This window comes from Cervus canadensis, chromosome 18 (genome assembly GCF_019320065.1).
Source record: "Cervus canadensis isolate Bull #8, Minnesota chromosome 18, ASM1932006v1, whole genome shotgun sequence".
Lineage (NCBI taxonomy): Eukaryota > Metazoa > Chordata > Mammalia > Artiodactyla > Cervidae > Cervus > Cervus canadensis.
The window spans coordinates 51,286,674-51,309,494 of NC_057403.1; the positions used below are offsets into that span (position 1 = coordinate 51,286,674).

The following is a 22,821-nucleotide window of genomic DNA, read 5'->3' on the forward strand; positions in this document are numbered from 1 at the left end:
CTCGGGGCTGGAGTGGCAGGTGGGCAGCCCCGGGAGGAGCTGGGCAGTGGGCCCATCGCTCCATGGGAGACACTGGCTGGGCACGTGGGGGTGATTCTGCCTAGATGCTTTCTGCTTTACTCACTGACTCTGGGAACAACTCTGAGGCCATGTGACTTCCTCACCCCTGTATTCACCTTCCTGACCCCACAGTCACCCAGTTCCACCTCCCAAGCCTTTCTCAGACCAGATCTTCACCTCGACCCTCATAGCCTTCACCATAGTCCACATTCTTGCAATTTCTCAGGCTGACAAGCGGAAGAATCTTTCTGGCCCCCAGGTCCATCTTCCATCCAGCCTCCACCCTGCATGCCGGTGCAGCTCCACCACCCTCTCACCCAGTGCTGCTCCAACCTCAGACAGGCTGTCTGTCTGTCCTGCAGCCTCGAGTTCAAGCCCGACATCCTCGGCAGCACATATGAAGCCACTCTCCCCCATGACCTCCACCGCGTGGTGGCAGCCTGCATATCCATGCCTGACCTCTACCAGACCCTGGACAACCATCAAAAGAAGAAAGGAATAAACGGAACAGGGCAACCTCGACGTAACCAGACTCTCCTCCCCTTTTAATCCAGCTATCGGGGCTTTTCCCAGCCTTGGAGAGGGGTCTACTCTTTTTAGCACAAATGGAATAACCATCATCAGCCCCAGGAGGCCTGCAAAGCAGTCTCCTGGGTTATCCAGGCCACAGGAATCAAGCCCCAGATCTATTTACAGGGGTGGCTGGGGTGCTGGACCACACGTGCGGGCGTCTGAAAGCAGGTGAGCTGGGTGCACGTGTCCCTTGATGAGGGGAATAGTTTCCACAGTCAGTGGCTCAGGCGGGGAGGCAGGAGCGTGAGCAGATGCCAGCTGCCTGTCCCGGCTGGCCAGGCCTCCCCGCCTCGTGCATACAGTACGTGATGCCATGTCTGGAGCTCTCGCTTGGGAAAGCTGGAAGTGATGGACTCCGTGTAACTTACTCCTGATTTAACCAAATGAACAGTTTCTCTGAAGGGCGACTGCACTTACCTGAGAGCTCCTTTGGGGACGAAGAGAGACCAGCAGTCACTGCAGATGCACGTGGTGCAGCACCGACATGACCTCTCTCGTGTTTTGTCCCCTCTGACGGAGGATGCTGGCACAGACAGCCTGAGCAGCTTGCCGGGAGTCACACAGCGGGCCCGTGGCAGCGCTGGGATTTCCGGCTCCAGGGTCCTGCTCCCAAACCACACAAAAACTGCTGCTCAGTAAGCAATTTTGAATTTCCTTTTACTTGGAAATCAGAAATAAGGCACTAGATCAGAATGTCAGATACTGTTTTTAACCTGGGGCCACAGCATGGGGTGAGATGGTCAGAAGGGGCTGGGAGGATGTGCAGGGAGGGGAGCTCTGGAAGCCACATGGGAAGGGGTACCCTCGTGCCTGGCCGGGGGAGGAGGAAGGGCTTGCAGAGGGAGGCAGGCTGGAAGGAAGCCACTCAGAGCTGACCAGAGTTTGGGAAACAAGACAGAGAGGCAGAGGAAAAAGAGGAGAGGAACATCGGAGTGACAGGTCCGTGTGTGTGTGTGTGTGTGTGTGTGTGTGTGTGTGTGTTAGTTGCTCAGTCGTGTCCACTCTTTTTGACCCCACAAATTGTAGCCTGCCAGGCTTCTCTGTCCATGGAATTCTCCAGGCAAGAACACTGGAGTGGATTGCCATTCTCTTCTCCAGAGGATCTTCCTGACCCAGGGATCCAACCCAGGTTTCCTGCATCGCAGGCAGATTCTTTACCATTTGAGCTACAGGGAAGTTCTAATTCACAGGAACACCTTGTAATTAAAGAGGGTGATGGGTCCATAGAAGAGCTTGAAAAGATCCTGAGGCAGGTGACTGTGGGCTGCTCACAGCGGGCGTGGGGCTAAAGGGATGCAGGGAAGCGGCCCGTGGCACCGTGAGCACAGCAGGGGCTCCCCGCAGATGTGGCCAGCTCTCGGCTCTGGGACACTCCACCCAGAGCGTTTCCTCTGGATGGGAATGTCCCCAGGGACTCACAGCAAGACCCAAAGCTGAGCACAGAACGTGATCAGGGATGATTATGTTTGCGAGCAGGGTCAGTGAGTCACGTCCCAGAGGCCAAACCCAGCCCTTCCCACCTACTTCTGGACAGCCCATGAGCTGAGGACGATTGTGTCCAAAAAAAGCAGAAGACACAGCAGCATTTTTCACAGTGGTCAGCAGGCGGATGAATAAAGCATGGTCTATTGGTACAAAGGGACACTCCTTAGCAATAAAAAGGGAGGCAATCGTGACACACACCACATGGGGGTGTCCCCTGAGGACATGATGCTCAGTCACATAAACCAGACACAAAAAGACACATGCTGTATGATTCCATTGATACAGGGACCTAAAGGAGTCACAGCCACAGAGACAGCAAGTAGATGGTGGCTGTGGGGGGCTGGGGAAGGAGGGTTCTGGGGAGGGAGGGTTTAGTGGGAAGAGAGTCTCAGCTTGAGAAAGGCGAGGGAGTTCTGGAGGCAGACGGAAGTGATGGACACACCACAACGTGAATGCTCCTAAAGCCTCTGAACTGTACACTTAAAAATGGTTACAATGGAAATTTTTAAAAATTCTGTTAAAAAAAAAAAAGTACCAAACAATCAAAAGATTTTGTGGACAGAAAATATTCTATGAGGGCCACACCTCCATGTCTCTGTCACGACCCATGGAGACCTGCTTGCTGTGCAGGCTCAGAGAACAAATCCTGGGTCTTTAGAGATCACCAAGTTCAAGGCCTTAATCTCCAGGGCCAAGATACTAAGTCCTGAGGAGTTCAGGAGATGATGAAAAGGACAACAAGCCATGAGGTGGGAGTGAAGTCTGGGGCACTGGGCCCTTCTCACTCTGAACAGGTGCTCCCAACCAGTGCACAGGAGGGTTTGGCCGCCTGCTGGCTCCCAGCTCGGCCTGAGGAAGAGACGGACTTCCTCCTGGAGGGATGGCGTGCTCCTGTTCAGCCCTCCCCGCTGCCTCCGCCCCCAGAACGTCCCTCCCACCTCCTGCTGGCACACCGCCCCACTTGCATCACTCCTCGGTGCCCCGGCCACCTCAGCTCCCACTGCCGACTCCTCTTACACACACTCGCCCCAGCCCACGGGCCCACGCTGTGGGCATCAGCTGTGTTACCTTGCGGTGGAGTCACCTCTTCTGTGAGTGTCAGATTACCCCCGCCCCCACGGTAATCTCCCAGGAGGGAAGACACCCTCCATTTCTGTCTCTCACTGCCACGCTCTGTCGTGTTTCACCCCCAGATGCCAAAAAAAACCTCGCTGCTGAGGGTCTCCAGGGTGGACTGAATTGAAATGAAAGGGCAATAAAGAAAATTCTGCACATCACCTTTTCAAGTCACCTCCTGTCCATTAATTCCCTGGAGGGAGCATTGCTCTGCTGTAGGGAACACTTATCTGCGGCTTGGAAAGTTACATACACACAGGGTTGGTCTGAATGCAGAGCCCACGTGAGTTCTGCGCTCTTTGTTATTCATGGTGTATCCCTGGAACAGCAAGCTTCTGCCCTCAACACCCAGGACACTGGCTACACAGGCAGTCTTCCAGACCTCCTGACTCAGAATCGGCATTTCAACACGCTCCCTGGATGACTGGTACTTACACTAATGTTTGAGCAACGCCATACCACGCGCTCTCTTAGCAACAATGAGAAATCACTGCAAATGAAAGGAAATCTGGGAATGCACATCAAAACCACAAGGAGACACGACTTCACACCTCACGGCCATTAGGGAGGCTGCGCAAAAAAAGGAAGGAAAGGAAAGAACGAGTGTCAGTGAAGACACAGGAAATGCAAGCTGGGGACGTTGGTGGGGAGGTAACAGGGTGCAGCAGCATGCAAAAAAGACTGAAGTTCCTCAGAAAATCAAACACAGAACTACCGCGTGACCCAGCAACCCTACCTCTGGGTGTGTACCCCAAAGAACCAAATAAGAGGAACTGTAATAAGACACAGTAGACACCCACGTTCACAGCAGCGTTACTCGCCAACAGCCAAGGGGTGGAAGCAACACAAATACCCACAATAGATGAATGGATAAGCAATATGTGGTCCATCCATACAATGGAATATTACTCAACCTTAAAAAGCAGGGAAATTCTGGCACCTGCTACAACATGGGTGAATCTTGAGGACATTATGCTCAGTGAAATAAGCCAGACACAGGATTCCACTTACATGGGTCCCTGGTGCAGACAAATTCAGACACAGAGAGTAGAAGAATAGCTGCCAGGGGCTGGAGAAGGAGATCCACACTCAGTGTTTACTGATCGTAGAGTCTCTGTTTGGGAAGAGGAAAATGTTCTGGAGACGGACCTGGGATGACTGCACAACGATGTAGTGCACTTACTGCCACTGAACTGCACACTTGAAAATGGTTAACACTCCCCTGGTGGGTCCAGGGGTAAGACTCTGTGCTCCCGAGGCAGGGCACTTGGGTTCAATCCCTGGTCAGGGAACTAGACCCCACATATTGCAACTAAGACACAGCGCAGCCAAATTTTTTTTTTTTAAAGGAAAAGGTTAAGAAGGTAAATTTTATGTTACATATTTTACGTTAAAAAAAATGCTTTGAAATAAGACAGGAAGTCTGAGGAAGACTGTAAGAAATGCTCCAGGCTCCATTCTTGTCCTGCAACCTTGACACTTCAGGCTGACTCCCTGAGGTGTCAAGGCACCTACCACATCTCCATGAAACATTAATGGAGCAAATCAGAACATGTGACCATGTGTAAAAGCTTCTGTCCTTTGGTTTATCACTCCCACCATGGCAGAACAGGCATTAACCCACAACTAGTTAACAAAAAGCCCCAGAAATAGAGGCCTTGTGATGAGCTTATCTTCCACATGCTTGAAGGCTGACTGTTCAGAAGAGTGGGGGCTTATGGTATCAGCTTGGCGTCTATGCCCAGCCCTCTTTCAGGGGGCTTGTTTGTTCAAGGTTCCCCACTACACAAAGGCACACTGTCAGGCACTTACACCTATGCATTCAACTGTGAGCATGGTTCACCTGATCATAATGCTGAGAACATTACCTGTATGAGGGAGGATGGATTGTGGTGGAGATAGAAGACAATTCCTCATTTTTGCTTGGTGACAATCAAAAGATGCCATCGAAAATGATAATAAAGGAAAGAGAAAAAGAAAGAGGGAAACAAGTAGGCTGTTTAGAAACATGGAGGAAGGGGCTTCCCTGTGATTGAGTATCTGTCTGTCAATGCAGGGGATGCAGGTTCAATCGCTGGTCCAGAAGATCCCACATGCCACGGGGCAACTGAGCCCATGTGCCACAACTACTGAGCTGGCACTCTAGGACCCATGCTTCACAAGAGAAGCCACCGCAATGAGAAGCCCATGCACTGCAACTAGAGAGCAGCCCTCGCCAGATGCAACTAGAGAAAGCCCACATGCAGCAATGAAGACCCAGTGCAGCCAAAACAGTCAATGAAATAAAAAAGAAAAGTAACACGGAGGAAAAGAACAGATTTAAAAGTGGCTGCCTTTGGACTTCTGGTAGCCCAGTGCAGGGGACATAGGTTCCCTCCGGACACGGGTTCCATCCCTGGTCTGGGAAGATCCCGCTCCGGGGCAACTAGACCCGTGCTCTGCAACAAGAGAAGCCATCAAAATAAGAAGACTGCCTACCATGACCAAGAATGGCACCCGCTCGCCACAACTACAGAAAGCCCGCGCCCAGCAATGAAGACCCAGTACAGTCAAAATAAGGTAAAAAATAAAGTGCCCACCAAACCTGGGGGAGGGCATAGAAGAGTGTCTGATAATTCACTCTTTAAATCAAGTACATATAATACTGTCTTTGTCTTAGTTTGTTCAGGATGCTGTAACAAACAATACCACAGACTTGGGGCCTTAAACAACCACCCTTGAGGTCTCACAGTTTGGAAGCTGGAAGTATGAGATCAAGGTGGTGGTAGACTTGCTGTCGGACAAGAGCTCCTTCCTGGATCATGATGGTGCCCTTACCTGGAGAAAGGGTGAGGAGCTCTGTGGGATCTTTTATGAGGGCCCCACCCCCATAACCCCATCACTCCCAGAGGCCCCCTTCTAACACCATCATACTGGGGGTTAGGTTTCAACCTGTGAATGTGGGGTGATGCATTTCACTCTATAGTCAATATTTAAATTATAAGCAATAAAATGACGTCCACCAGGTGAAGTCCCCCAGAGTAGGGCACTTGGCACAGTACTTGGTGCAAAACAGATGGCACCATGAACGTGTGAGATGTCCCTTCATCACTCCCACACACTGTACAAATCACTGAGATTCATAGGTGACCTTGCTTCTATAGTTCAGAGAATACATTGCAACCACCGTCCAGAGAAATGCACCAACAGCTCTTCAAAGGAAGTTTTAATGGCTCTGCATGAAACAAAACAGTGGTTCCAAGAAAACAACCATCAGAAACACAACTGAAAACAGTGAGATACCATTTTTCACAGGTCAGGTGGACGGGGAGCCGCTGTGCTGAGGAAGGTTCCAGATCCCTTCCTTTGGCGGCTGGGATCAATGGAACTTCCAGAAGGAACTTGCCAAGAGCTATCAACTTTACTTCAAGTACATCCTGCTAGGCCCAGCAATTCCAATTCCAGGGATTTATCCTAAAAAAGGACTCAACACTTGCGCAGGAAAGCTGCTTGTGTCCAAAAACTGGTAACAACTTCATTGTCAACCAACAGGGGACCAGTTGGACAAGTTATGGCAAATGGAGATCTTCAGGATGGTCTCCAAGAAACACCTAATCGGAAGAAAGCTATTTGCTGATACTTGTAGGAACAGAACTGGAGGGCTGCGCTCTGTTCTTCACTGAAAACAGAATCATCTTAAAGCCAAAAATAAATTTTTACAAACGGAAGGGGGAAGCTGGGAGTTATTGTGTAAGGAACAGAGTTTGACTTTAAGAAAATGAAAAAGTTCTAGAGTTGGAGAGTGGTGATGGTTGCCCAACAATGTGAAGGTACTTAATGCCACATAATCGCACGCTTCCAAGTGGTTAAAATGGTGTATTTTACACCAGTAAGAGTCATTATAAATGTGGCAACCCACTTCAACAGGGAAGCCTGGAGTGCTGCAGTCCATGGGGCGCAAAGAGTCGGACACGACTGAGCGACTGAACTTCAACCCTGAAAAGAGAATCCCTGCTGGTACGGAGCTTTAAAAGACGGGGGTGGGGCTGGAAAGCCCCACCTGTTCCGAAGAAGTTCCTCCCTTAGCAGCCCCTCACCCAGGAACTGGTCGGTGAGGAGATGGGGAGTCTGTGGGAACCCCGGGCGGCGGGGTGAGGGGAAGCTCGGGTGGCGTGGGGAGAGAAAACTCGAGTGAGGCGTGAGGAGCCTCGGGCAGCCGGGCTGAGGAAAACTCGGGAGACGGGGTGAGGGAAACTCAGGGCGGCCGGGTGAGGGGAATTTTCAGGCGGCTGGGTGAGGAAAACCCAGGGCGGCGGGGCGTGGGGGACCCAGGGCGGAGGAGCGCGTGTCCCGTGGCGCTGAGCGTGGCATTCACCCAGAGTCTTCACCAGGAACCCTCGGCGCGTTTTGGGGAACGGCACCACCACGCGCAGGCGCAAAGCTTGGGCCTGCGTGGACTTCGCGTGAGTGTTAGGGGAGGGCGGTGGAGGCGAACCAATCCCTGCGCCTGCGCAGAGTCGGAGCGCGTCTTTGGGCCAGCGGGGGCGGGCTCAGGGTCGCCAGCCTATCTTCCGATGCCACTCATTGGCTGAGAGGTGGAGCAATAGGCCGGGCCCGCCTTTGATTGGGCGGCACGCGAGCAGGTGGGGCGTTGAGGACCAATCGCCGGCCTCGCTGCGGCGCGGGTCTGGAAGGCTGGCGGCCGTGGGTTGGGGTCTCTCTGTTCTTCGGCCATGGCCTCAGAGAAGCCGACAGTGGTGGTGACTTGCACCGCGCCCGTCAACATCGCGGTCGTCAAGTACTGTGAGTGGTGGGCTCGTGAGGCGCAGGATGTGGGGGCCCTGCAGACAGGGAAACAGGCTGGGAGGGGTTTGTTTGGGCTGTGGACCGGGTCCCCGGCCCGCGGCAGGTGGGCTGGGCCCTCGTGTGGACATGATTGTGGGTCCGCGTGCAGATGTGGGGACCCTCCCGCGGTACGATCGCGGAGCTGGGCACCACGTGCAGCCAGGAGACCTGGGGACGTGTTTCATATAGGAAGCCGGTCCCCGTGGGGGCTTGATTCCCACGGCCACGCCCACCCTGCCACCTCCACCTGCTCTCGGTGTCTGTCTTAGTCAGTTCTCAAGAATGCTCCCAGGATTGGCTTTTCTCCCTCACTAGTTTCTGGAGAGTCACCCGCTTGAATCTTGGAGTCCCCAGCGGGGAGGGGCCACAATTTGCTTGGCAATATGCCTTTACAAGGCAACTGGGCTGTTTCCACTTTGGATCAATTATGGAAAAAGCTGCTGTAAACTTTTGTGTACAGGTTTTCGTGTCAATGTAAGTTTTCATTCTTCTGGATAAATGCACCGGGAGTACAATTGCTAGGCCATGGAGTGGTTGCATGTTTGGTTTTTTAAAGAAACAAACTTTTCCCCTTTGGCTGTACCATTTTTCATTCCCGCCAACTACATATAACCGTATGGGTGATCCAGCTTTCTGGCATGTGTTGTTGTCACTAGCAGTTATTTTAGCCATTCCGATGGTGACATCGTACTGTGGCTTTAGCTTGTTTTTCCTGCTGCTTGGTGATGTCGAACAGTGTTCTGTGTGCTCATTTTCTCTCTGTGAGTCTTAGGTGAAATGTCTCTTCAGGACTTTCATCCACATTCTAACTAAACTGTCTGCTTTTTACTATTGAGTTTTGAGAGTTCGTTTTGTATTTTAGATAATAATCCTTGCTACATACAAGGTTTGCAAATATTTTCTCCCACCGTGTAGCTTCTCTTTTCATCCTCCTAACAGAGCCTTTCAAAGGGTTGAAGTTGTTAGACGGTGGTGGGGGCCAATGTGTCATCTTCTCCATCCTTGGTAGCAAGTCAGAGATGTCGTGATCCTAGCCCTTCATCCTGAGGAGTGTTTACTATGCTTTTTCCTAAAAGTTTTAGGCTTTTACATTTTAAGTTGAAGTCTGATCTATTTTGAGTGCTTTTGTTCAAGACATGAGACTGAGGCGTGGCTGTGTTGGGCCATGGATTGTCCAGTCACCCAGAGGCATTTTCAGAAGGTTTCATGCCGCACACCTCCTCCAAGGAACTGCTTTTGCACTTTTGTCAGCAGGCAACTGGGCATGTTTATGGAGGATCGTTCTGTGTTCTCCTGGATTACCTACCAGGATTCGTCCTCATGTCCTGTAACTGTCCGCCACCCCAAAGACGAATATGGGGACCCTTTCGGCCCCACCTGTGCCTAACAGTGGATCTGAAATTTTGGACTTTCTGGAAGGTTTCCCGTATTTGCTGTGATATGCAGGAGTGGAAGTGCTCAGCGGAAGTGGGGATAATTCCAGAGCGTCTCCAGGGGTATAAGCAGGGAGATTTAAGGAATTTTCAGTAACTAGGACTCCTTCTGTTTGGGAGTGAAAGGGAAGAGACTTAAATCAGAGCACTCAGCATCTGGCAGGCACTCCAAGACTACTTGCTGAATGAGTGAAAAACAAAACAGAAGCAGTGAAGCAAGGGGATGGACTGGCCACCAGCTCTGCTCTCAGGAGCTAAGTGAGGTGGGAAACAATCGATGAGGGATTCCTGAAGGTGGGGCACAACAGGAGGAGGACTTAGATTGTGCAGTGAAAGAGCAAGATCCAGGCAACTTGGGGAGCTATGGGGTGGCGGTGGCGGTGGGGAGGGGCAGGGCATTGGTGGGCAAGAGCAACAGGGTGCCCGTATGTTGGGCTGGGACACTGACTCGCTTTGTGGTGGGCCGTCTGTTCCAGGGGGAAAGCGAGATGAGGAGCTGATCCTGCCCATCAATTCCTCTCTGAGCGTCACGTTGCACCAGGATCAGGTGAGCATGGGCTGTTGATATACATCGAAAAAATATTTACAAAACCCCTGTTTACAGATGGTATCAGTACATCCCCAGCCAATGAACGCCATCCATCCCATTGCCCACTGTGAGGTGTGCTCAGTACATGGGCACGTACATGCTGGGCCCTCCTAGGAGGTCCCTGCCCTGCATTTTCTGCTGGGAGATGGGCATGTGGGCCCTTCCCTGCGTAGTGGACACCCACAGGGCATCCCCACTGCTCGAGCCCAGCCTGCCTTGGCCTCCACCTCCACTTCCCTGTTCTCTAGCAAGGCCACTGCCCTGAGTGGGTAACCAAGAGGGACCAGGGGAGGAAAGGCCCCACAGAGAGGGGGGCTTGGCTGGTACCCACCACTGAGGTGCTCTGCACTTTCTTTCCCAGTTAAAAACCACCACGACGGCCGCCATCAGCAGGGACTTCACGGAGGACCGGATTTGGCTGAACGGCCGGGAGGAGGATGTGGGGCAGCCTCGCCTCCAGGCCTGCCTGAGGGAGAGTGAGTAGGGGCCTTGAGGATGCTGGGGTTAGGACAAGCCCTCCCCTACCCCTGCACCGCTTCCTCACGCTGGGCGGGTCTGAGCACATAGAAGGTGCTGCCATCACCTGCCCCCTCTCCACCTCCCATACCTTAGGGGGCTTGTCAGCCTGGCCAGGTCTGGACCTGGGGTCTCCCAAGAAGAGGGGTCTGTATAAGGAGCTCGGGCAGAGGCCAGTCCCCCTGTGCTGACCCAGGCGTTGCCTCCCATCCCCGCAGTCCGCCGCCTGGCCCGCAAACGGAGGAGCGACGGCCTTGAGGACCCACTGCCTCTCAGCCTCAGCTACAAGGTTCACGTGGCCTCGGAGAACAACTTCCCCACGGCCGCAGGCCTGGCCTCCTCGGCTGCAGGCTATGCCTGCCTAGGTGGGTGCCCCAGGACAGGTCCCAGTGCTTGGCCCTGCACTCAAGGCCACGGCCTCAGCCATGGCGCACCTCTGAATGCTGAGATATTCTGGGGGCTCTGAGGGGAGGACCCGGCACATGACAAAATCCCCCACAAAAAACTAAGTGGGGGTGATTTCCTGGCTTATGTAGCAGAACCCCAGGGCTGTGGCCGGATCCAGGCTCTCAGATGGCCTATTGTGAGACCATCTTGCTCCTTCGGAACCCCTGCTCTGCCCTGCTCTCCTGTGGCTCACTCTCTAGCAGGGCCCCCCACCCCCAAGCTGGGGGCAAAGCCGGTCACCACAGCAGTGGGTGGTTGGGTCACGTCCTCCACGTAGCCCTGAGACCAGTGAACCAGGGCAGACAGATTGCCTTGTGGACCGCTCCAGGGCTGCATCCCGGCATCATGCCCTTAAGAAGTCCTGGCCTATGCCCAGCACTGCCAGCAGCCCCAGGCCTCCTGGTCCCCAGGGGGCTCCTCCTCCCAGCAGCTCACGTACCCTGAGGGCCAAGGCTCTATCCCCCAGGTGCCCCCCTTCTCTGGCACTGAGCACAGACCACCCCCCCACCTCCAGCCTATCTGAGCCTCCCCCGCCTCCACCTGCAGCCTACGCCCTGGCCCGGGTCTATGGGGTGGACAGCGATCTGTCGGAAGTGGCCCGCAGGGGCTCGGGCAGTGCCTGCCGCAGCCTATACGGTGGCTTCGTGGAGTGGCAGATGGGGGAGCGCCCCGACGGGAAGGACAGCATTGCCCGTCAGGTGGCCCCCGAGTCACACTGGCCGGAGCTACGAGTCCTGATCCTCGTGGTAAGTGGGGGGCCCAGCTGGGGTCGAGAGGGCCTTCCTAGGCTTCCTGGGCTGCGGGCACGGTAAAGGCCTCCCTCCCTTGCCGCAGGTGAGTGCCGAGAGGAAGCCAATGGGCAGCACGGCAGGCATGCAGACCAGTGTGGAGACCAGTGCCCTGCTCAAGGTGAGGCCAGCGGGTGACTGGGCAGGCGGCTCCTCAGGGGTGCTCAGAAGCCAGCCTCCGCGGCTCCACTCAACTCATGGGCTGGCCGTCTGCCTTGCAGTTCCGGGCGGAGGCACTGGTGCCAGCGCGCATGGCTGAGATGACCCGCTGCATCAGGGAGCGTGACTTCCAGGCCTTTGGCCAGCTGACCATGAAGGACAGCAACCAGTTCCACGCCACCTGCCTGGACACCTTCCCGCCCATCTCCTACCTCAGTGACACATCCCGGCGCATCATCCAGCTGGCGCACCGCTTCAACGCTCACCATGGGTGGACCAAGGCAGGTGCGGGGCTGGGTTCCCCAGGTGGGCTTCACAGAACCTGCTTTGCTGGGGGCTGTGTCTCCATCTCACTCTCACTGGTGGCACAGCCCCCATGTTGGAAAAACTCCACTCCCCATTCCTGAGTGGCTGGCCTGTGGGTCCTGGAAGCTGGTCTGAGCCCATCTGACTGCCCGGTTCCAGGTGGCATACACTTTTGATGCGGGTCCTAACGCCGTGATCTTCACCCTGGATGACACTGTGGCTGAGTTTGTGGCTGCTGTGAGGCACAGCTTCCCCCCTGAGTCGAACGGAGACAAGTGAGTTGCAGGCCCCCATCCAGGAGGCCGCAGTGGGCAGCAACTGTGAGGACCACAGGCAGTGTCCCCACGTGCATGCCCGTGTGGCTGTGGATGCTCATTCGCTCGGCGCAGCCCCAGGGGCACATGCCTGTCTCCAGCGGCTCCTGTGATGCCGGGGGCATCTGGATTTCTCCCACCCAGCTGTTTAAGGGGCCCTGTTCTCAGTGTGGGGACACTTGACCCACTAGGGATGTGAGAAGCGTGTGTGGGTTCTTTTTATCCGTCACCCTAAGGGGGCAGTGAGACTTCTGGTAGGTGGAGCTGAGTACTGCTCCCACCGTGCATGGGATGAGCCTCACAATCAAGGATGTGGGGGCTCTGGACTCATCACCCTGGTTACTGCGGGGGTAGTTTGTAGGATTAAGCTTGAACTGAGGCTGTTTCTTAAGCTGTGTCCCCACGGGGCACAGCAGCACGGTGGGCAAGGGCGAGGGGCGGTACTATAGCCTCGTGGAGGTCTCCTAAAGCCCTCCCCTCAGAGACAGAGCTAGGCCCTGGCTTTCTCACTCCATGTGTGCCTGTACCCACCATTTAACCACCTCAAGGTGTGCAGCCCAGTGGCGTTAAGAACAGGCTGAGCATCTTTGTTCATCAGCCCCAAAGACCCCGACCCCACTGGCAGTCACAAACCCCAGCAGTCCTGCATCTGCCTGTGCTGCACACTTCCCACCCCTGCCGTCCTTGGACTATGGTCCAGCCCTGCCTTCTTCCCCCAGGTTTCTGAAGGGGCTGCCCGTAGAGCCCGTCCTGCTCTCAGATGAGCTTAAAGCCACGCTGGGCATGGACCCCATCCCCGGCGGCATCAGATATATCATCGCCACCCAGGTGAGTCCTGGTTGCACACTGCACGCGCCCTGCAGGCTCGCCCCAGGGCATCCACAGGAGGGCCAGAGAGGTAGCCGTGACCCTACTCCTTGATTTCACAGCACCTAGTGTTCCCCTCAGTCACTCACGGAGAATATTTAAAGACTGATGGATGCCTGTGGTGTGCAGGGGTGGGGCTGGACTGTGGGGTACCCTCCAGAGCAGGTCAGGGTCCCATCTGACTCCCAGACCTGTGACCTATGCTCCCCAGGCCTTGGCCTCTGCCAACGGCCCTGGACTTGCTGTCCACTCCATGTCTGCCCAGAGGGACTGAGCCTCTGCCTGAGGATTGGGCCCTGGGCCCAGCATCACCAGGGTGTCTGACCTGCCTGCATTTCCTGGAAGGGCAGGTACACCTTGTCCCTCCCTGATGATAATTTCTCAACCCCGCAGGTGGGACCTGGGCCTCAGGTCCTGGACGACCCTGGTGCTCATCTCCTGGGTCCTGATGGTCTGCCAAAGCCAGCTGCCTGACCATGTCTTCGATGGGGCCCGGCCACCGCTGGGAGAAGGGGCTGCTTCACTGGGACTGGGAGCCGGGTGTGGTGGTCAACAGGCCACGCTTGTTGGGATTTGCGGGTGACTGCCTGCTCTGGGCCGGGCTGTGTGCTGTGGCCGAGTTGGGCAATGGAATGATGCCTGCAGCCACTCAGGTGATCAGGGGCAGCCCCCCCAAGTGCCTCACCTTTCCCTGACCTGCACCCAGAGCTTGCTGAGATGGAGACCTGGACCCTGATCCAAGACCAGGGGACTGAGCTGGCAGGGAGCTGCTGGTGCATCGATCATGAAGGGATCTTGGATCCTGCACTCATAGCCACCCCACTGCCACAGGAGGTGACAGCATGTCGGGGTACCCCTCAGAGCTGGAAGCCATGTCACCGTGCAGGAGGCGACCTCAGGACAGCTCCATGAAGTGCTCCCCCAACTCTAAGCCCAGGCCCCTGAGCGGGTGCAGTGTTGTGTCTGCGGGACAGGGGAGCAGTGCCAAGGCCAAAGTAAAGGCAGTTTGAGGACTCCACCTGGCCTGGTGTGCTTTCTGCAGCCCTCACCCAGGGGGCTGGGCGGACACTGTTGGGGGCAGGGCTGGGACCTCCCCGCCATGGGTGGGATGCTCAGCACAGGCAGACCCACGGCCACAGCCACGCAGTGCTGGGTGGACGTGGTCACTAAGGCTGACAGGCAGGGAAATGGTTCGGGTTTGGCTTTAAGCTCTGTCTGTGTGCCCCTTTCAAGTGGGTTCCATTCTTCTCCACTGTCCTAACCCAGCTGGGGGGAATAGGGGGAGGGCTTCTGAGCCTTCTGACCTTGACCCTAAAAGGGGGTCCAAGGAGGGAGGTGACAAAGGACAGGGCCCAGCACTGCTACATTCTGGGTTTTCTCAGAAGCTTCCCACACTCACCCGCCCTCCCCTCCAAGTTAGTCCAGGGTTACCAGTGGGGCCAAGGCCACCACACCTGCACTAGCCCAGGGCCTCCAGGGAGGCTCCCCACGAGGCGCAGGGGCCTGGCCTGAAGCCCCGCTTCCCCTCCAGGAGTCCACCGAGGCCGGGCTGGCTGGGCCTGCAGGGGAGGAAGACCTGAGGTCCCGTGGAGCGGGTGGGGAGCAAGGCTCCTGGGACCCCACCTGCCGCCGGCCTGTCACCTGGGGAACCGGGCTGGGGCGGAGTCAGCGGCGGGGCGGGGCGGCGCCGGAACTTGGGGAACGTGGGCGGGGCCGGAGGCTGGCAGAGCTCTGGGGCCGCGGGGTCTGAAGAGTCCGAGCCGCGTTGGAGCCGATCTGCCGCCATGGGGCAGATCGAATGGGCCATGTGGGCCAACGAGCAGGCGCTGGCGTCCGGCCTGAGTGAGTAGGGGCGCTCGCACTTGGGGCAGGGGCTGCAGAGGGGCAGCTGAGCCTGGGGGCCGGGCGCCGCGGCACTGCAGGGGGGCGCTGGGGCTGGGGAAGTGGGGGCATGGAGACCCCAGGCTGCGAGAGGTAAAGGGGGAAGGGCAGGCTGGAGAAGGGGAGGGAGCAGGGTCCTGAGGAGCCACAGACACCCGGCTGGAGCCTGGGGTGGGGCCCCGAGCCCAGAGGCTCCAGTGGGCGACCTGCAGCGCCGACGGGAAGGGGGCTGGGGGCCTCTGTTGGGAGCAGGCTGCAGCCGCCAAGAGGAGCCTTGGGGCTGGGGAGGGGGATTCGGGGCCCTCCTGCCCCTGCACCCCGTGCACACCCACACCCCCATCCTCTGCCTCCTCCCCCCACCCCCTCCGCCACACACACACAAAAAGAGGAAGTTCAGTTTGGGGAAGAAGCGCTTGCCCCGGTGGTTTCCGGAGAACTCATTGCCCAGTAGGGCTGGGAAAACCCAGCATGACCCACCCCTGCCTGGAGTGACCCTCCTGCCCTGGGGTGGGAGCTCCCTCCTCTAAGGCTCCTGGGCTGCGGAGGTGGGCTCCTCCTGCCTCCTGGCCAGGGACTTGGTCCATGGAGCTGGGTGACCGCTCTGTCTCCCAGGGCTCAGCCCTGAGTCTGCTCTGAAGGACATTGCACAAGGCAGCTGGCGACGACCCATGTGACCCCTCCCATCCAGCTCCCAGGGCCTGCTTCTGGGTAGGAAGGCGGCCGTCCCCACTGCTTCCCTGTACTCAGGCGCGGCTGCAGACAGTGCGGTACGCACTTGGACTCAACTTCTCAGGAGAGGGTGGGGCCTGAGGCTAGAGGAAGCTGCCCGTGGCTCCGCCCCTCCCAGGAAGGCCCCGCCCACAGTGGGAGTGGGCGGGCGGGAGGACCCGGGGATGAAGTGATGAGGAGGGTCTCAGCCATCGTGGCTCCCCTGGAACCCACCCTGAGGCCCCCACCGCCAACCTGGGGACTGAAGGGAGGAGCCTGCAAAGCTGGGCTGGGGGTGGGGAGGGAGCACTTTAAGGTCATGTTTGGGGGCTGGGCAACTTTGGATTGCAGGGCAGGGCAGCCCCCTTCTGGCTTCTAGATGGCGGAGAACCCAGCGGGTCAGTACGTGGTTCTCCTTGCTTCCGCCCAGTGTCTTCTCCCCTTGCTGTCTACCCCTCCCCATCACCACCACAATGACTACTGCTTGTCTTCCTCCACAACCTTCTGGCTCTGAATTCCTCCTTTTGCTAACTCCTGACTCAGTACCAAGTACAGGCCCCATGAGCATCTCAGCCCACCAGCCCTTTATGCTGTAGAGAATCACATCTGTTCAGATCACGGTCCCTCTATCTCCCACCACTCTGCCCCTGCCCCTCTGGCCTCGGGGGCCCACCATCCTGGTGTTTGCCACAGGGCTGGCTCCCCCCACTTCACCTATCTGCCCACATCCACCTGCTCAGAGAAATGTTTCCAGAGCTCCCAGCCCGACAGCCACGGCACCCACCTCATTCACCATGATATGAAGCGTCTGTCCCCATCGAGAGACCCCAGCCCCTCTGGGAGCTGAGGCTCCCACCAATGACGCAGGCTCAGGCCAAGGAAATTACACGCCCAGGTCGAGTGGACGAGCCATGGCCTGAACGCAGGAGCGATGGCTCTTCCCTCCTCCAGCACAGCGAGGGAAACATGACACCAGCAGAAGAAGGCCAGGGTTCAGGGGCTGAAGGGAGGGGCGGGGGGTCAGAGCTTTTACCTCGTGGGACTCTGAGGCCAGACCTCGAAAGGCTGCCTGAACAAGAAACAGACCAAAAGATCGTCCCCTCCAAGGAGTTGTGTTATCTGCCACCACAGCCTGGACGAAGAAAGTCACAAGGAAGACAAAACTGCTGGAAACTCAGGCCTGTGCTACACATGGGGAGGGGCTGCCCTCTCCCACTCTGTGCTGCAGGGACCACCGACGAAGCTCAGGTCATCAGAAAGGAGTGCTGAAGGGTGTGCTCCAGCCAGAGCGAAGCTGGATCCAGAGGGAAGATGGCTATGCCACTGTGAAGACACTGACTGTAAATAATTAATAATTGTGGCTAATTTGGGGTGAGATTAAAGATAAACCTTCTAAAGTCCACATGTAGTTCAGGAAGAGGAATTTTAAAATTACAGTTTGATCAAGTCAGTAGAAGGCAGGAGAAGCAACAAGAAAAGCTTGTTCAAGAGGAAACCCAAGTAAGATAACAAAGTAAATTATCTGCAATCACAGTCAATAAAATGTGTCAAATTCACTATCAGATGGCTTAAAGGGTGGAGAGTTAAGCTCTATCAGCTGATTCATAAAAGCCCAACACTGGAAGCAACTGACATGTCCCAAAGGCAGGAGAATGCATAAATAAACTGTGGGAAACTACCTGATGAGACAAACAGCGAGCTGGAGCTCTCTGCAAACCACCCCAGGAAGGGCCTGGACCAACCTTCTGTCCAGCAAAAGAAGAGCCCCCAGAAAACCTGGGGTGGGTGAGAATCTTGATTTGGGTGGAGATCACATGGTGGGGGGTCACACATGTTAAAAGTCTGTGCACTTTATGTAATAGTGATACCTCAGTAAGTGACTGGAACCCTGAGGATGGGTGACCGTGATGGAGCAACAAGTGAGAGCGTGCTTCATGCCTCTGAGCGGTACACTGACGCTACCACCGTAGATGAGCCCAAAAAAAAAAAAAAAGAAAGTGCCTGGGGAGGAACTGGGGCGATGCATGTGTTCATAGCAGGCGGGCTGCGATCGGGCGCGCACAGGGCTGGGGAGACCAGACCCACCCAGACCCGGCATCACACAGAGCACATGAACAGGATCAGCCCGCACACCTGAGGCCAGGAGAGAGGGTTCGCGCAGCTGGTACAAGGTCAACCACCAACAGAGTGGTGCTTAAATGCGTTGAGCAAATGCTCAGGGTGCCGTGGGTCACAGGCCTCGGTGCTGTGTCCAGGCTGGAGCCGGGCCCTGCCTCCCTCTCAGCAGCTCCTCAGCCCCCTCTTTCCCTCAAATACTGCTCTTGGGGAAGGGTCCCAACGCCCATCCCTACAGCCACCCCTGTCATCTCCCAAGGTCTCCCCCGCCTGGGTCCCCTTCCTGGGCTAACACGGGGGCCGGCAGGGCAGCTCTGTGGTGGACTGGTGGCCCCCCTTTGGGGAGGGGGCCCTGGGGAGGTGGCCAGAGCCCCTGCAGGGATAGGATGTGGCATCTACTAACCTCCTTCTCCTCTGCCCACAGTCCTTATCACCGGGGGCATCGTGGCCACGGCCGGTCAGTTCACCCAGTGGTACCTGGGCACCTACTCCATGTATCCTCTTGCCACAGACCCAGGTCGGGGTCAGGGCCAGAGAGGCCGCTGCCCCTTAAAGGCAGGAGGCGCTCCGAGCAGGGAGGTGACAGAGCCTGGGGGCCTGGGCCCTAGGCCCTGGCAAGGGAGGGAGGTGTCCATGGCACCCGAGGGCTGACACTGAGGCCTGAGAATGCTCGGGGTCCTTCTGCATTCCCTTCTATCAGTCACCCTCCCCAGCTGGCCCGGCCTGTCCACCAGTGGACCGAGCCCCACCTGTCCTGGCCAGTCCAGCTGTTACAAGCCCTCCAGAGGCCAAGGCAGGAATGGGGAAGGGAGGCTACCCGCACTGTGGCCAGACCTGTTGGAATCCTGTGGACCTCAGGCAGTGGCCACACCTCCCGGTTCTCTCATCAAAAGAGCTGACTCTCTGGGGCCTCTCAGGCTTGATCTGGGCTGTTCCTTAACCTCCGCTTCAGAGCAGCGGGTGTATTGGTCTGCATGCTGGAGTACCCCCGGGGGAAGAGGAGCAAGGGCTCCACCATGGAGAGGTGGTGAGTTTCTCACCTGGCTCTGGGCAACCCCCTCCCCCCAGCTGTCACTATGAGGACCCTGTCGCTCCTGTCTCTCTGAGGCTCCAGCACTAGCCCAATCAGGATCTGCCCTGCCACTGGACCTGAGGCCCCCTCCCCTCCCTGGGACGAAGGACCGGGTGGTCTGAGAGGCTGGGGTGGGTGGAGGGTGACACGGCCTGTCTCCCCCTCCTGCCTAGTGGACAGAAGTACCTGACCAGAGTGGTGAAGCTGTTCGGGCCCCTCACCAGGAACTACTACATCCGGGCCTTCCTGCACCTTGGGTGAGCCTGTGCCCACTTGGGACCCCCCAGTGCCACCGGCAGAGGACTGCTGGAGTCAATCAGGCCCCTCCCAGCCCAGAACCCATTCCAAACAAAAACCCAGGTCCCAGGCTCTGCCAAGGGCTCCCCAAACCTGTATCTGTCATTAACACTTCACCCCAGCCTGATAGCTTAATGCAGGGATAATCGGTGCTCCAGGGTTGATGGCTCAGCCGCCCTGGTGAGTCTTCCAGAGAGACCGCAACGCCCGGTGCCCCTGCAGCTGCCAAGAGACCTCTTTCCAGGATGGTGGCTGGGGGCCAAGAGCTCTGTCCCAAGACTTGGGAAGGTGCAGACCAGGCAGAGAACAGCTCAGGGTGAAGTTAGAAGTCCAGTTGTGCAGCACTAGGCCTCCCCTCCGTTCAGGGTCCTGTGATCCTATGCTGTCTGACCTATTTCGGGGGTGGGGGAGTTGCGGACCCCGTCTGACCGTCCTCTGTCTCCCCTGTCCCCTCTGACTGCCCTCCACCCCTACTCCAGGCTGGCGGTACCTGCTGGCTTCCTGCTCGCCACCATCCTGGGGACAGCCTGCTTGGCCATCGCAAGCGGCATCTACCTGCTGGTGGGTAGCATCCTTGCAGTCAGCCTCAGCCTCAAGGCTGGTCCTGCAAGCCGAGCCTGTGTCCTGGCTTACGTTGTGGGGACAGTGACAACGTGGCCTCCACGTGTGGCCCATCTAACGTGCTAGCCACTCCCCTGTATCCTCCGTAACCCATGCCACAGTGCCTCGACAGGGGAGGAGGGTCCCCACTTTATGGACAAGCAGCAAAAGCTCGGGGAGAGGACATGGCTGGCCCGCCGGGTGCTGCTTGGATTGGGATCCATAGCTCAAAGTTTTCTGTCCAGTTCAGGATGCTGCCAGGGGCACTTCCCCAGGACTCATGAGCCTGGCTGATGCCACAAGCTGCGCAGGGCTGGGTTTGCCTGGAGTCCAGGTTATGCAGACGGCCCCTTAAGGCCAACTTTATAGCAGGGTGGGGAGGCTGGGAGGTGGGGAGGAGGGGGCAGGGAGGTGGACGGCAGTGGAATGGGGAGGGACGAGGATCCCTGTCAGGCACAGGTTGCTGAATGCCCACTGTTCTCCGCATGCTGCCTGCCGGCTGTCAGCCTGCTAAGCCATGGGCTCCAACCCAGCCACAGCCTCCAGCCTCCCAGAGTCAGTTTCGACTTGATTGCTCTACTAATTCCAACCCCGGGCACCCCCCTCATACATCACAGCTGAGTCCTTCTGTGCCGCTTGTTCAGATCTTTCCTCCATTTTTCTGTTGGAGTTTTGTCTTGTTAGTTTGCAGAAACCGCATGTGTGCTTTCATTGTGAACCCTTTGTAGGTTTTAGCTTTTGAGGATACGTCCTCTCTGTTAGGGATCCACCTTTGCCCATGGATTCTTCACTGAGCAGAACACAAGTTTGTCGTCTAAATTGTTTTTCTACTTTGTGCTTTTTTCTGCTTTTTTTGTGTGCTTTTTTACCCCCTGCTGCCTGTCTGCTGTATTTTCCTGCATTCTCTAACTTTCTAATTTTAGCTTCTGGTATAGAGTGTTCTAGTCTTTAACTTAGGAGGTGTGATTATAGAACTTCTTTTCATTCTTATGCTTCATAAATTATATGCTTTTTTTTTTTTTAATCAACTATTACGGGATACAAAGTTAGAGATACACATTTCTAGGTCCACCTGGCCTGTGGCTGTGGGGTAGGCCCAGGACTCTGCATTTCGGCAAGTTCACTGGGCTGTAATCTCCCCCCTCGACATGCCCGGGCCCCCGGCCTCCCACACTGCGCCTGCCACCCCACCCCCCACCCCCGCCCAGAGCTGCTGGCCTCGGTTCAGCATCATGCCCCTTAGGCCTGGGCTTCTGTCCTGCTCCCCGCCCTTAGTCCCCGGGAGGAAGTCTGGTCTTAGCCTCCAGGGGTCATTCAAAAGCCCCAGGGTTCCACTGTCCCCCTCTTGAGTTGTGTCTCCTGGCTGGTGAGACAGCTGGGTGCTGACCATGTAGCCTCAGGCCTGGCACATAACCTTTCTGAGCTATAGCCCCTCAGGTCTTGCTGAGTTCAGGCCTGTTCTGGACCCTGGCGGGGGTGGGGGAGCACAGGGATGGGTAGGGGGGCGGCCCGGGAGGACCCAGGCCCAGCCTGTCTATGTCCTGCAGGCGGCCATCCGTGGGGAGCAGTGGAGCCCCATCGAGCCCAAACTCAAGGAGCGGCCGCAGATTGGGGCCACCATCAAGCAGCCGCCCAGCAACCCTCCACCCCGGCCTCCGGCCGAGGCCCGCAAGAAGCCGAGTGAGGAGGAGGCGGCAGGGGTCTCCCCGGGTGGCCCCCAGGAAAACCCCATGCCAGTGACCGATGAGGTCGTGTGACCAGAACCTCAAGCCGCTCCGGCCCTCTGAAGCTTTGAAGGTCCTTCCTCCTGTGGGCAGGCCAGTGGGTGGGTGGGGGTATATGGCGCCCAGCCAGGGATGCCCCCTTTCCTGCAACCTCCTTGGGGTTCCTCGACAGCAGGGCTGGGGTCTTGGTGCCTCACCTGTTCCATGAATCATGTATCTGGAATTCCCTGTGTTTGTGTTTCTGCTCTGGAAATGAACGTCTCAGGTCTGGGGGGAGGGCCTGTGTCCCCCCAGACCCCCGATCTGCCAGGACTCACCTGCTGGAGCACCTCTCGGGCCACCCCGGGGTCGATGTGCCACAGGCAGGGTGCCCACACAAGAACTTCCACCCGCTCTGGGCTGCAAAAACTGTTACCAAACCAAACGCAGGTCCCCTTACCCCCAGGCAGCAAAGCCAACCTACTGACTTGGGTCGTGGTGAAGGAAAGGGCAGTGTTATCGCAGGCGCTGAGCCAGGAGGCCAAGCGGCTCACACTCAGAAGAACTCCAGCCCCCTCACGGCTTTCGGGGAAAGGTTTTTAAGGACAGTGAGGGAGGGTGGGGGGTAATCAACAGACAAGAGACCCAAATTGGTTCCGTAACACACACACACACACCACACATGTCCCCTGCTTACTCCCCCAGCACACCACACACACACCATACAAGCCATGGAAGGGGCCCCAAAGCCCATCAGCTCACACCTCAGCCTGAGAGGCCCTTCATTCCTGGATATCCAGTCCCCCAAAGTCTGGGAAAATCCTTCAATCACTGGCTTCCTATTCTCACAGTTTCAGAATCGGGGTCTCTGGGACCTCTGGCCTGGAGGGCATCCTGCCCATCAACCAACACTTTGTCTTCAGCATAAATCCAGTCGGCTCACCGTTCCCTGTCCCCTGGCCACTCCC

The 22,821-nt window shown here is 56.8% G+C and overlaps 2 protein-coding genes across 2 annotated transcripts; both read left to right on the top strand.

Annotated features, from left to right (window-relative positions):
- The first annotated feature begins 7,860 nt into the window (after positions 1 to 7,860).
- On the top strand, positions 7,861 to 14,495 carry MVD (mevalonate diphosphate decarboxylase). Its single transcript, XM_043436322.1, has 10 exons — positions 7,861 to 8,016; positions 9,968 to 10,038; positions 10,442 to 10,556; positions 10,815 to 10,961; positions 11,590 to 11,789; positions 11,878 to 11,952; positions 12,053 to 12,271; positions 12,456 to 12,571; positions 13,330 to 13,438; positions 13,871 to 14,495. The coding sequence occupies exons 1-10, from the start codon at positions 7,947 to 7,949 to the stop codon at positions 13,949 to 13,951; spliced, it is 1,203 nt and encodes a 400-aa protein (XP_043292257.1). The 5' UTR covers positions 7,861 to 7,946; the 3' UTR covers positions 13,952 to 14,495.
- A 667-nt stretch (positions 14,496 to 15,162) lies between these two features.
- On the top strand, positions 15,163 to 22,097 carry LOC122420817 (cytochrome b-245 light chain). Its single transcript, XM_043436324.1, has 6 exons — positions 15,163 to 15,319; positions 18,606 to 18,675; positions 19,134 to 19,208; positions 19,427 to 19,510; positions 20,030 to 20,111; positions 21,698 to 22,097. The coding sequence occupies exons 1-6, from the start codon at positions 15,262 to 15,264 to the stop codon at positions 21,905 to 21,907; spliced, it is 579 nt and encodes a 192-aa protein (XP_043292259.1). The 5' UTR covers positions 15,163 to 15,261; the 3' UTR covers positions 21,908 to 22,097.
- The last annotated feature ends 724 nt before the right edge of the window (positions 22,098 to 22,821 follow it).

Excerpts from the sequence above, each read along its gene's own strand:
- MVD (XM_043436322.1), top strand. The coding sequence starts at position 7,947 with ATGGCCTCAGAGAAGCCGACAGTGGTGGTGACTTGCACCGCGCCCGTC. Across the intron at positions 10,039-10,441 it reads TCACGTTGCACCAGGATCAG|TTAAAAACCACCACGACGGC; the intron begins GTGAGCATGGGC and ends TTTCTTTCCCAG. Across the intron at positions 12,272-12,455 it reads CTCACCATGGGTGGACCAAG|GTGGCATACACTTTTGATGC; the intron begins GCAGGTGCGGGG and ends GCCCGGTTCCAG.
- LOC122420817 (XM_043436324.1), top strand. The coding sequence starts at position 15,262 with ATGGGGCAGATCGAATGGGCCATGTGGGCCAACGAGCAGGCGCTGGCG. Across the intron at positions 15,320-18,605 it reads GGCGCTGGCGTCCGGCCTGA|TCCTTATCACCGGGGGCATC; the intron begins GTGAGTAGGGGC and ends CTCTGCCCACAG. Across the intron at positions 20,112-21,697 it reads CAAGCGGCATCTACCTGCTG|GCGGCCATCCGTGGGGAGCA; the intron begins GTGGGTAGCATC and ends TATGTCCTGCAG.